This window comes from Bombina bombina, chromosome 2, assembly GCF_027579735.1.
Source record: "Bombina bombina isolate aBomBom1 chromosome 2, aBomBom1.pri, whole genome shotgun sequence".
Lineage (NCBI taxonomy): Eukaryota > Metazoa > Chordata > Amphibia > Anura > Bombinatoridae > Bombina > Bombina bombina.
The window spans coordinates 757,327,954-757,340,311 of record NC_069500.1 but is presented as its reverse complement, the minus strand read 5'-3'; the positions used below and the strand labels follow the sequence as shown (position 1 = coordinate 757,340,311).

Genomic DNA, 12,358 nt, shown 5'->3' with positions numbered 1-12,358 from the left:
CCTTTATTTATCACCCCACTACTTGGCTATTCATTATAACTGAATTGTGGGTGTGGTGAGGGGTGTATTTATAGGCATTTTGAGGTTTGGGAAACTTTGCCCCTCCTGGTAGGATTGTGTATCCCATATGTAGCTAGCTCATGGACTCTTGCCAATATGAAAGAAATTAATTTATCAGGTAAGTTCTTAGATAAATTATGTTTTTATGGCTGTAATCTATGTTGAATTGAAGCATTGATAAAGACTTGGCATGTCTGTGATTCCATGCCCCAGCACTGTGAGTGTGCTGTTTTCCACTATTTTTGAAGATCCCCTCTGACTGAGCTAGAGGGGCAAGTGACCCCTTAGACAAAAAGGGAGAGAAACTGATAAACCACCCCACAAAACACCTGCAAGATTTTTTTCCTTCTTCTAATAAAGCCCCTGCTTCCCTTTTATTTTACTAGGAGGGGATGAACACTTGAAGTATAGAAAACATAATTTATGTAAGAACTTACCCGATAAATTCATTTCTTTCATATTAGCAAGAGTCCATGAGCTAGTGAAGTATGGGATATACATTCCTACCAGGAGGGGCAAAGTTTCCCAAACCTTAAAATGCCTATAAATACACCCCTCACCACACCCACAATTCAGTTTAACGAATAGCCAAGAAGTGGGGTGATAAGAAAGGAGCGAAAGCATCAAAAAAATAAGGAATTGGAATAATTGTGCTTTATACAAAAAAATCATAACCACCACAAAAAAGGGTGGGCCTCATGGACTCTTGCTAATATGAAAGAAATTAATTTATCAGGTAAGTTCTTACATAAATTATGTTTTCTTTCATGTAATTAGCAAGAGTCCATGAGCTAGTGACGTATGGGATAATAAATACCCAAGATGTGGAACTTCCACGCAAGAGTCACTAGAGAGGGAGGGATAAAATAAAGACAGCCAATTCCGCTGAAAAATTAATCCACTACCCAAATCAAAAAAGTTTCAATTTTTATAATGAAAAAAACTGAAATTATAAGCAGAAGAATCAAACTGAGACAGCTGCGTGAAGTACCATTCTATCAAAACTGCTTCTAAAGAAGAGAAAACATCAAAATGGTAAAACATAGTAAAAGTATGCAAAGAAGACCAAGTCATTGCTTTGCAAATCTGATCAACAGAAGCTTCATTCTTAAAAAGCCCAGGAAGTAGAAATTTACTTAGTAGAATGAGTCGTAATCCTCCAAGGCGGGAATCCACCCGACTCCAAATAAGCATGATGAATCAAAAGTTTAAGCAAGATGCCAAATAAATGGCAGAAGCTTTTGACCTTCCTAAAACCAGAAAAGATAAAAAATAGACTAGAAGTCTATCTGAAATCTGAATAGCTTCAACATAGAATTTCAAAAACTCTTACCATATCCAAAGAAAGTAAGAATCTCACCAAAGAAGTCTTAGGAAAACAATAATTCCTCCCTAATGTTTGTTAGAATTTACAACTTTAGGTAAGAATTGAAATGAGGAAAAAAAAACCACCTTATCCTGATGAAAAAAATCAGAAAAAAGAGATTCACAAGAACAGATAATTCAAAAACTGTTCTAGCTGAAGAGATGTCCAAAAAGAACAATACTTTCCATGAAAGTAATTAATGTCCAGAGCAAGCATATGCTCAAATAGAAGAGCCTGAAAAACCTTCAGAACCCAATTAAGACTCCAAGGAGGAGAAATTGGCTTAATGACAGGTTTGATACGAATCAAAACCTGAACAAAATGATGAATATCAGGAAGTAACACTGCCTTGTCCTGATGAAAAATCAGAAAAGGATATTCACAAAAAAAGAGCAGATAACTCAAAAACTCTTCTAGCAGAAGAAATAACCAAAAGGAACAATACTTTTCCAAGAAAGTAATTTAATGTTCAGAAAATGCATAGTTTCAAACTGAGGAGCCTGTAAAGCCCTCAGCACCAAATTGAGACTCCAAAGAGGAGAGAATGAATGAATGACAGGCTTGATACGGACCAAAGCCTGTACAAAACAATGAATATCAGGATGATTAGCAATCTTTCTGTGAAAAAAGAACAGAAAGAGTAGAGATTTGTCTTAACAAAGAACTGAAGACAAAACCTTATCCAAACCAACCTGAAAAAATAAAATTCTATGAATTTTAAAAGAATGCCAAGAAAAGTAGGTCTTCCAGACTCAATAATAAATCTTTCTAGAGACAGATTTACGAGCCTGAAAACATAGTATTAATCAATGAGTCAGAAAAACCTCTATGACTAAAAACCAAGCGTTCAATCTCCATCCCTTCAAATTTAATGATTTGAGATCCTGATGGAAAAAATGGGCCTTGAGAAAGAAGGTCTGGTTTAAACGGAAGTGTCCAAGGTTGGCAACTGGCCATCCGAATGAGATCCGCATACCAAAACCTGAGAGGCCATGCTGGAGCCACCAGCATAACAAACAAATACTCCATAAGAATTTTGGAAATCACTTTGGAAGAAGAACTAGAGGCGGAAAGAAATAGGCAAAAAGATAATTCCAAAGAAATGTCAATGCATACACTACTTCCGCCTGAAGATCCCCGGACCTGAATAGGCCCCTGGGAAGTTCTTTATTCAGATGAGATGCCAACAGATCTATTTCTAGAAATGCTCACATCTGAAAAATTGAAAAACATATCTGGGTAAGAGACCATTCTCCCGGAAGTAAAGCTTGATTAACAGAGATAATCCGCTTCCCAAATATCTATACCTGGGAAAAAAAACACAGAATTTAGATAGGAGCTGGATTTAGCCCAAGCTAATATCCGAGACACTTCTGTCACAGCCTAAGGACTGATAGTCCTACCCTGATGATTGACATACACCATAGTTGTGATATTGTCTGAAAAAACAATAAACGTCTCTTCTTCAAAAAGAAACTAACTGAAAAACTCTGAGAAAGCACGGAGTTCTAAAATATCAAATGGTAATCTCGCCTCCTGAGATTTCCAAACCCCTTGTGCTGACAGAGATCCTCAGACAGCCTCCCAACCAAAAAGACTCACATCTGTAGAGATCATGGTCCAGGTTGAAAGAAACGAAGAGACCTGTAGAACTAAATGATGGTGATCTTAACCACCAAATCAAGAGAGATAAATATTAGGATTCGAAGATTTAAAATGCGAAATCCTAGAATCCCTGCACCATAATTCAGCATAAAAGACTGGAAAGGTTCTTTCTATTGAAAATGAGCAAAGGGAATTGAATCCATTGCTGTGGCCATAAGACCTAAAACTTCTATGCATATATAGCAACTGAAGGAAATAATAGAGACTAAAGGCACCGACAGACGGAACCCAATAAAATTGTCCCTTGTCTGATAGAGACAAAGACAGTGACACAAACTATCTGGAAACCTAAAAAAGGTGACCCTTGTGTGAGGAATCAAGAGCTTTTGAAAAAAAGATCCTCTAACTATGTCCTGGAAGAACAAAGTGAATCATATGAGATTCCGCATCCTCATAAAATAATCTGAATGAAAACAGAAAAATGAAAATATGCATTTATTGTATCTAATGAAAACAAATAATGCTATCACTGACCAAAAAAGGCAGAATAGTTTGAATAAAACTCCAAAACCCAGTTCCTAAAAATGGAACTGGAAGAAATACCCCAGAAGATTCCAGGTCTGAGCAGCGCTTGAACCCCACGGGTGATCAGCCATGCTTCAACAGTACCCAAAATATATAGGACCGAAACACACTTAAAGTGTTAGCCTTACTGGAATAAAATCAAAGAAATTTGGACCGAATAGAACCAAATAAATGTCAAAAAAGTCTTAACCTGCCCCTTGCCAGCCAAGCTGGAATACGGCACGTACATCGCAATTTTTAGGGAGCGGATTTCGAACTGAAAAATTTCCAATTAAAAACATGTTACTTGGGAAAGAATTCAGGAATTCGTTCCTTAATAAGAACAACCAAACTAGTATAAGCTTAAAGTTTTAGTCTAAGAACTCAATCTTGAAGCCCAGAGTAACAGTTAAGAATTGAATCCAATAATAAAACAAATAATTGATTATCTTAGAACAAAAGAAATATGGATTTTTAGAAATTACAAAATTCTTCTAGCTAAAACAGCTAAAGACATAGATTAAACCTCATTTGCGAAAATATTCAATAAAATGAAGACACAAATGAAATTATTAGCATGATAGTCCAGTTAAAGGACCAGTCAATACAGTGGACTTGCATAATCAATAAATGCAAAACAACAAGACAAATGCACCTAGTCTAGTAAATGTTGTCCCTTTAACAATGCTAAAATAAATCATAATCTGATACTTGATCTTAAAGTAAACAGAAAAAATTAAGCAAATGCAACATCCAAATAAATCACAGGTCCAAGAAAAGTACCTGAAACTAAATTTTCCATAAATAAGATACAACCATCTAAAGGAAAATAAATACTATTTTGCTATAGAAACAATAGCATAATTAGTAGGAGTAGAGATAGCCCCAATAAATTGGAGAACCCTCCAAATTGAATTTAACTGCCGGCAAAGAATATAGTTTAAAACCTTTGAAGAAGGAATAAAAGACAATTCTCAGCCTATTCCATTCCCTAGTATGAGAAATTGGAAAAAAACCTCTGAAAACACAGATAGAATAAATAAGCAGAAATAGTGTTAGCTAGTCTTGAAAAAGAACTAGTTACCTTAATATCCAAAATAATCAACACCTTTTCAACAAAGAACAAATGTACTTTAATAAAAAAATAGAATAAAAAAGTAGATTTGTTAGTGTCAATATCTGATGAAGAAAATTCTGAATGAGAAAAAAACATCATCAGAGAAGGATAAATCAGTATGTTGTTGGTCATTTGAAACTTCAATAATTAAAAAAGAAGTTTGAAAAAGACCTAAAATTTTTTATTAGAAGGCACGATGTCAGACAAAGCCTTTAAAATAGAATCAGAAAAATATTTCTTATAAATCTTCTAAATATTTCTTGTACATAAGATGTAAAAAGAATGGCAATATATAAAGCATAAATACTAATGGATTCTGCATGTAAAAGTTTATCATGATAACTTATTACAAACCATAGCTAAAGATAAACATTCATAATATTTCAAATAAATGAACTTAGCTTTGGTAGGACTGAACTCAGTCAACAGGAATCCTCTTAGATTGTTTTGAAACAGGAACAGTGAAATCTTGCAATATGTAATAGAAAAAAAAAACAATATTTAAAGCAAAATTATCAAATTCCTTAAATGACAGTTTCAGGAATGGGAAAAGAATGCAAAATAATAAGCTTCTAGAAACCAGAAGCAATAAAAAAGTGAATTTTAAATAATGTGAGGAAAAAAAGTGAAACAAAAAAAATTCCCACATTTTTGGTGCCAAATATGACGCCCACATTATTGGCGCTAAATACAATGCCCATATATTTGGCGCCAAGTATGACGCCACATCCTCTGACGCCAGAACCGCCGCCCACATTTTTTGGCGCAAAAAAATGTCTGAATACACATGCGTCAAAAATGACGTATTAACAGAATACAACTTCCGGCGTCAACTACGGCGCCGGAAATGATGAAATTTTTGCGCCAAACAAGTCAGCGCCAAGAATGACGCAATAAAAAGAAACATTTTCTGCCCCCGCGAGCCTAACAGCACACAGGGAAAAATGATCAATTGAAAATTTCCAAGGTAAAGAAAAATAAATTGAATTAAAATGCATTATCCCAAATAATGAAACTGACAGTCTGAATTTTAAAGGAATACTGATTATCCTGAATCATGGCAAATATAAGTTTAAAGACATATATTTAGAACTTTACATAGAAAGTGCCCAACCATAGCTTAGAGTGTCATAATAAAATAAGACTTACTTACTCTAAGACACCCATCTACATATAGTAGATAGCCAAACCAGTACTGAAACGAGAATCAGTAGAGGTAATGGTATATAAGAGTATATCGTCGATCTGAAAAGGGAGGTAAGAGATGAATCTCTACGACCGATAACAGAGAACCTATGAAATAGATCCCGTAGAAGGAGACCATTGAATTCAAATAGGCAATACTCTCTTCACATCCCTCTAACATTCACTGCACTCTGAGAGGAAAACCGGGCTCCAGCCTGCTGCGAAGCGCATATCAACGTAGAATCTAGCACAAACTTACTTCACCACCTCCATGGGAGGCAAAGTTTGTAAAACTGAATTGTGGGTGTGGTGAGGGGTGTATTTATAGGCATTTTAAGGTTTGGGAAACTTTGCCCCTCCTGGTAGGAATGTATATCCCATACGTCACTAGCCCATGGACTCTTGCTAATTACATGAAAGAAATTACCCTTTTTGAATAAGAGGCCACAACTCCCCTCTAATTTGTAGTAATGATTGTTGTAATGGGGACTACCTGTTCCTTTAGGTACCACTGTATGTTTGTTACACAGAAAAGGAGCTCTTTTAGAGCTCATATTTCCCCCATAAATCACAGAAACATACATAGGTGTATAACAAATACAATAAATTGATCATTTATGTTTATTTTTATATGAAATAGCTGATTTTGATCTTTGCCCATTAGTCAATTAAAATGGGCTGAGACTGCATAGAAAATAGATCTCCTTATGTTATCACTTTCTATACACACACACTTCCTTATCTTATCTTTGTCTGCATACCAAAGCCCAAAAATCCGTAATAATTGAAAATGAATGTTGCATTACTTATCTCTCCTACCTCTCACTGGGAGTGTAATTTATTCAGTTGTCTGTTTACATAACATTAACCATACTTAAATATTACAATTTTCAGTAGATTTGGGGACACTACAGGCAAAAAACAACCATTTCAAATGCCAACATAAAGATAAAAGGAGCTATTTGTAAATAATTCAATACATTCCAGCAGGTAAAATGGATAATTGAGAACAAATTAAAGGGGAGTACATTTTAAAGTACACTTTCCCCTTAAGTAGACTGGACAACAATCCATAGCTTAATGAATTCACCCTTTAGGTAATGTTCTATGTGTCTAAACTTAAATAACACAAAAAATATTTTAAAACAATCTGGAAACGGGTGTATTTATCACAGGCAGATTATTCTAGAGTTGTAATACCAATCCAGCAATGGGATGCATTGCATTAAAACTGGAATATAAATACCCAATAATTCCTAGACCATTCATCCAGTCAGAAGCAGGCCAAAAACAAAAGTTGAACAAAATTTGATGTAGCATTAAATAATGTATCTGCCTCAGAGTAGAACATGACTTACCTTCTTGATCCTTGCTTGCAGAAGTATCTTGTATTTGCCACAGCAATCTTCTTTCAGAGCTACAAGTAAGGATGAGATCAGATTAGCAGAGAGATGGAAAAGTATATTAATCAACATGTACATGCAAAGTGTGTCCATATAACTCATGTCAGATACTTTCAGCTCTCACCAGCGAGCAGGTGGATTAGGCTCTAGGTTTGATAGAGGTTCTTCCAGGGGCAGAATGAAACGCAGGTCACACAAGCTCACATTTTGTCTGTACTCCAAAGAAAACTCTGTGGAGGAGGAACTACAGTTCCAGGAAGAGGAGAGATGAAGGGGAGCAGCTGAAAGGCCGGGCTTAAATACCTAGGAAGGAGACGAAAGCCAAAGCATAAACTAAAGGAATGAGAAAATTGAGCAGGCAAAGGAAAGGATAACATTAAAGAAAAAGCAAAGAAGGGAATAATGGCTTAATAAGGTTGTTGAGATGATGCATTATTATTATTATTGGTTATTTGTAGAGCGCCAACAGATTCCGCAGCGCTGATACATATGCCACAATGGTCCCTATTCCAATCCATCATAAGTCCTATGCAAAGAGCCTTATGAGTTTTTGCAAGGCTATTCCAACCTTTACCTTGTTGCACGGGGGGCAATTTGGCACCAGCATTCCAAAACCAGAGAAAACTTATCATCTAGAACATATTACCTTCACCTTCAATTTTGTTCTACTTTTTGCCATGTTAAAATATTTGCACATTCAATAAACACAATAATTTTCTTTTTAATTGGATTAGCATGGTTTATGGATTAGCATTGCTTATAAAGAGACACCAAAAAAACCCCAGGCTGCTGTACAGCGTTTTAGCACACAAATTCTGCTGGATTGGAATGGGGCTATTATAAGGCAACTTTCATCTAAAGTCACAATAATCGACACACACATGATATTTAAGTTACACCAAATGAAACTATTTTGAGTTACTATGATGTTGGCTGAATACACATAAAAATCCAGCTTTAATAGAAACCTTTTTTAAAACAACAAAATTATTTCTCTCATGATCTAAAATCTGTTGCTCTTTAGGACCAAATCAGTAAGTTTGACATTTTTTTTAATAAAATAACCAACTTATAACTGTATGCATCTCGCGTGAGATTACAGCCAGATCCCATGAACTCCATATATGCTGATAAGGCACAGAAACAATTCTCAAGGGAATAATATTCACACTTTATTGGCTTACAGTACAGTGTCCCTTTAATAAACAGTTAAAGAGGGTAAAGAGAGATCAGCAGTCTGAAGAATGTGCATGGATTTTCAGGTTTAGCTCTGTACCTGGTACTTGAGAAGTGTAACATTGTAGTACGGAGCAGTTTGTTGCTCTGCCAGGTTCTGTAGGTGGCTGGTTAGACCTGGCATATTCAGCCAGAAGTCACGACTGTTGGGGTCACTTTGGGACAGGTCACTAGAAAAGAAACAAGATGTTTTTTAATTTTTTTATCTGATTTTTCCTGCCAACATATGGTGCACAATGGTGAGCAGCAACATCTTGTGTTACAGTTCACTGCACAACTGAGCTGAAGAATATATTCACCATATGGATTGAAAGCATACACAGTTTTTTTTTTTTTTAAATGAGCTTCTTTTTATAGATGCTGTGGTTCAATTATTGGGCATTAGCTGTAATTACTGTGGTACACATACCTTTCCTTGTATTCTAATATCTGAAACTCACTTGTTAATGAATATCATGCTTGTTCAGCAAATTGATTCTCTACATTGCAACAGCTTAGTATCTTATTGCAACGGTTTCCATTGAGTTAACTATAAACTACATATACACACACACATACAGAAACACACACACAAGTATCCAAAAATCATCTTATTGATTCTCTTTGTGGAATTATCAAAAAATGCAAATATATGAAAGGCGCTGGGAAGCTGAGGGATATGATATAATCAGTCTATGACTACTTCAAATATTAAGTCTTTGACCAATAGAAAATATTAAAGATGAATTGTTGTTTACCAAAGTATATTTATGGGTGTATATAAGCCCATACGTAGAATGAAAGCTATTTGTATAATGAATCAAATAATTTTATTCAGATAATTAATCCAACAACTCAGTTTAAATAATAAATGGGATTTAATCAATATAAAAATACATATAAGTAAAAATTCAATAAAATAAAGTTGTGGCCACAACTAGTAAGCTTGTTGTAAAACGATATAGACAATTCTCTAAAATTCATCTAAACCATAGATAGTAACAAATATGAGACTCTTATCTGATTTTTACAATATGCTCAAAAACACATCCTGTAGAACTTTAAATGACACTAATAGTGAAGATTTATTCATAGGGTGACACTTAATAGTGAAGAAAACACTTAATAGTGAAGAAAACACTTAATAGTGAAGAAAACACTTAATAGTGAAGAATTAAAAAGTCTCTTAAAAAGAAACAGCCGTGAATTTGTATCTTTGTGGGTTGGGTAATTGTATCAAAACATCACAGGTCTCCTATAGACATTGATACAAATTTAAGGATGATATGAAAAAGACTGGCTGTTCTCCAGTTTTAGGTTGTGACTGAAGTGTAGTAGTGCAATTTTTGTATCCAAATTCAGTTGTAACACCTTTCACATGCAAAGTGTAAAATATATAAATAAATGCTGGTCTTATTTCCGTTTTCCATGTGAGAGAAAAAAAATGATCGTTACTGTAACTTAACGTTATGTTATTGCATGTTCCAACTTATATGATACTACGCTGTGTAATTCTATCCGATCTTATGTATATAGTTATGCGATGATAATATTTGTGCAACTGTGTGTTACGTGAAACAGTGATTTTGTTCAAAGTCAGTTGTTATTATCCTCCAAATATGTATGTCCAGTATTAATAGCAGTTTGCTTCTGTAAGTATTAGTATACTTGTAAGTATGATGCGATGTTGTGGCTTTATGACAGACTTACCTGGCTGCGCTCCCTGGCCGGCGTTGTCCTTGCACGGCGGAAGTACTCGCAGCCGCTTCACTGTCTGGTGTAGCCCGGCTTTTTCTCCGCTGTTTCCGTGTGGTCTTTTCCGTGTGGTTTGTCAAACTTAAGCCTTGCAAGTTCCTTGTAGAGTTGGTTCCTCCTATAGTCTGCAGCGGTATTGAAGAAAACAATGACAGGTGCAATAGATCCACAGATTACTTCTACGTGTTTCAGCACTCTAAGTGCCTTTATCAAGATATTTTCTGTGGATTGGATCTCGCCTTTTCAAGCGTTGCTCATACCCATATGTAAGACCCGTATGTAAAAGCAAGGTCTTAGATGTAGTTTGCTCACATTGTAATTTGGTCTCTGATAGACAAATTATCATTAGTAAACGTTCTCTATTCTTTAAGGTACGATATACATAATATAAGATTAGCTTAAACCTAACTAAATCAAATGGTTGTTTTATAATCTTCATTATACAAATGTATTAATTCTAATTTACATTGATAACCAACAATTAAACATATATATTATTTTATTATTTTAGTGGATTACTTATTTGCACCTGTTAGGGTATCTAATTCAGTGCAATATAGTAGTTAAATTCTATTGGTGCTATATTTTGCACTAATGTAACAAATATAATTGAGAGTTTTTTCTGAAGTATATAAAAAATTGAGACATGGAGAGCTAATGAATCATGAGATTATGTGCAAAAAATCTGTTTATATTTTAGGTGTAAGCTAGATGTTAGAAATACTTGCTACAGTATATGAATGTATAGGTTTATATTATATATGAGAGTGTTATATGCTAAATAAAGGGATTAAGATCTAATTCTGCGTTAAGCCCTCCTGGGATTAGGGAGGAGAAATTTACTATAAATTCAGCTTCTACCTGTAATAGTTTTTTAGTTATATTATCCCCTCTTTTAGATATTTTCTAAGACCCCAATATAATAATCCTTTTGTATCTTATGTTCTTTTTTGAAATGGAGGGATAGTTGATGATCCTCAAAGCCTCTTTCAATATTATTCAGATGTTGTCTTATTCTATCTTTGAGGGGTTGTCCCGTTTGACCTAAATACTGCCTCTTACACGGGCATTGGATCAGATAAACCACATTTGTATCAGTACATTTTATAGTTTCTTTAATTCTTAGTTTAAATTCTGAATTTGTTGATTCAATTACTTTACTTCTCTTACTGAATTTACAGGCCTTGCATTTATAACAAGGATAATATCCTTCAAGATTATTTCCTAGAACATCTCTATTATATTTACCTTTATTGTATTCACTCGGGGCTAGTATGGATTTAAGGTTTTTACATTTTCTATAGATGATTTTAGGTTTTGACTGTGTGATTTCACTTAATAGTGGGTCTTTTTGGATGTAATGCCAATGTTTGTGCAAATTTTTTTTTTAAATTTGGAAATCTGAATTATATTGAGTTATAAATGCTGTTTCGTATGGTTTATGTTCTCCTGGAGGAATAATTCTTTCTTTTGTTAATAAAACTTCTCTGTTAGTAGATAATGCAATATTTTGTGATTTTTTTATTAGTTCTGTATCATAACCTCTTTCAATGAATTTATTTTCAAGAATTATTGATTGCATTTTGAAATCTTGTATGTCTGAACACTTTTTTCTGAATCTCATAAATTGACTTTTAGGAATATTAAGTTTCCAAAGGTCATTATGACAGCTGTTATAGTGTACGTAGTTGTTTGAATCTACTGATTTAAAGAAGGTTTTGGTTTTAATTTGGTTGCTCATAATTTCAACTGTGATATCTAGATAATTAATAGATTTAGTGTTATATTCATATGTAAAAGAAAGACCCCAAAGGTTATTATTGAGGTCTTCCATAAATAGAATTAATAAGTCTATACCGCCAGTCCATATAAAAAAAGAGATTGTCTATATATCTCTTAAAGAGTACGAGGTTTGCGCTCCAGGGTGTATCTATAATATTTGCTTGTTCAAATAGACCCACAAATCCCTCACCAAACCCCCAGGTAGACCTATAATTTCAGGTATTAACTCCCTTACATCTAACCTTTCACAATATGTTGAAAGATTTCTACAACCCTATGTTAAAAAACTCTCTCATTTAAAAGACT

General features: G+C 34.4%; 1 protein-coding gene across 1 annotated transcript in view; it reads right to left on the bottom strand.

Annotated features, from left to right (window-relative positions):
- FCHO1 (FCH and mu domain containing endocytic adaptor 1) overlaps positions 1-12,358 on the bottom strand; it is an 802,768-nt gene that overhangs the window by 41,155 nt on the left and 749,255 nt on the right. Inside the window, exons 26-28 of the mRNA XM_053702869.1 lie at positions 8,577-8,706; positions 7,425-7,603; positions 7,265-7,314 (exon numbers count right to left, since the gene is read on the bottom strand). Coding sequence (XP_053558844.1) covers positions 7,265-7,314; positions 7,425-7,603; positions 8,577-8,706 — 359 coding nt within the window. The remainder of the gene's footprint in view (positions 1-7,264; positions 7,315-7,424; positions 7,604-8,576; positions 8,707-12,358) is intronic.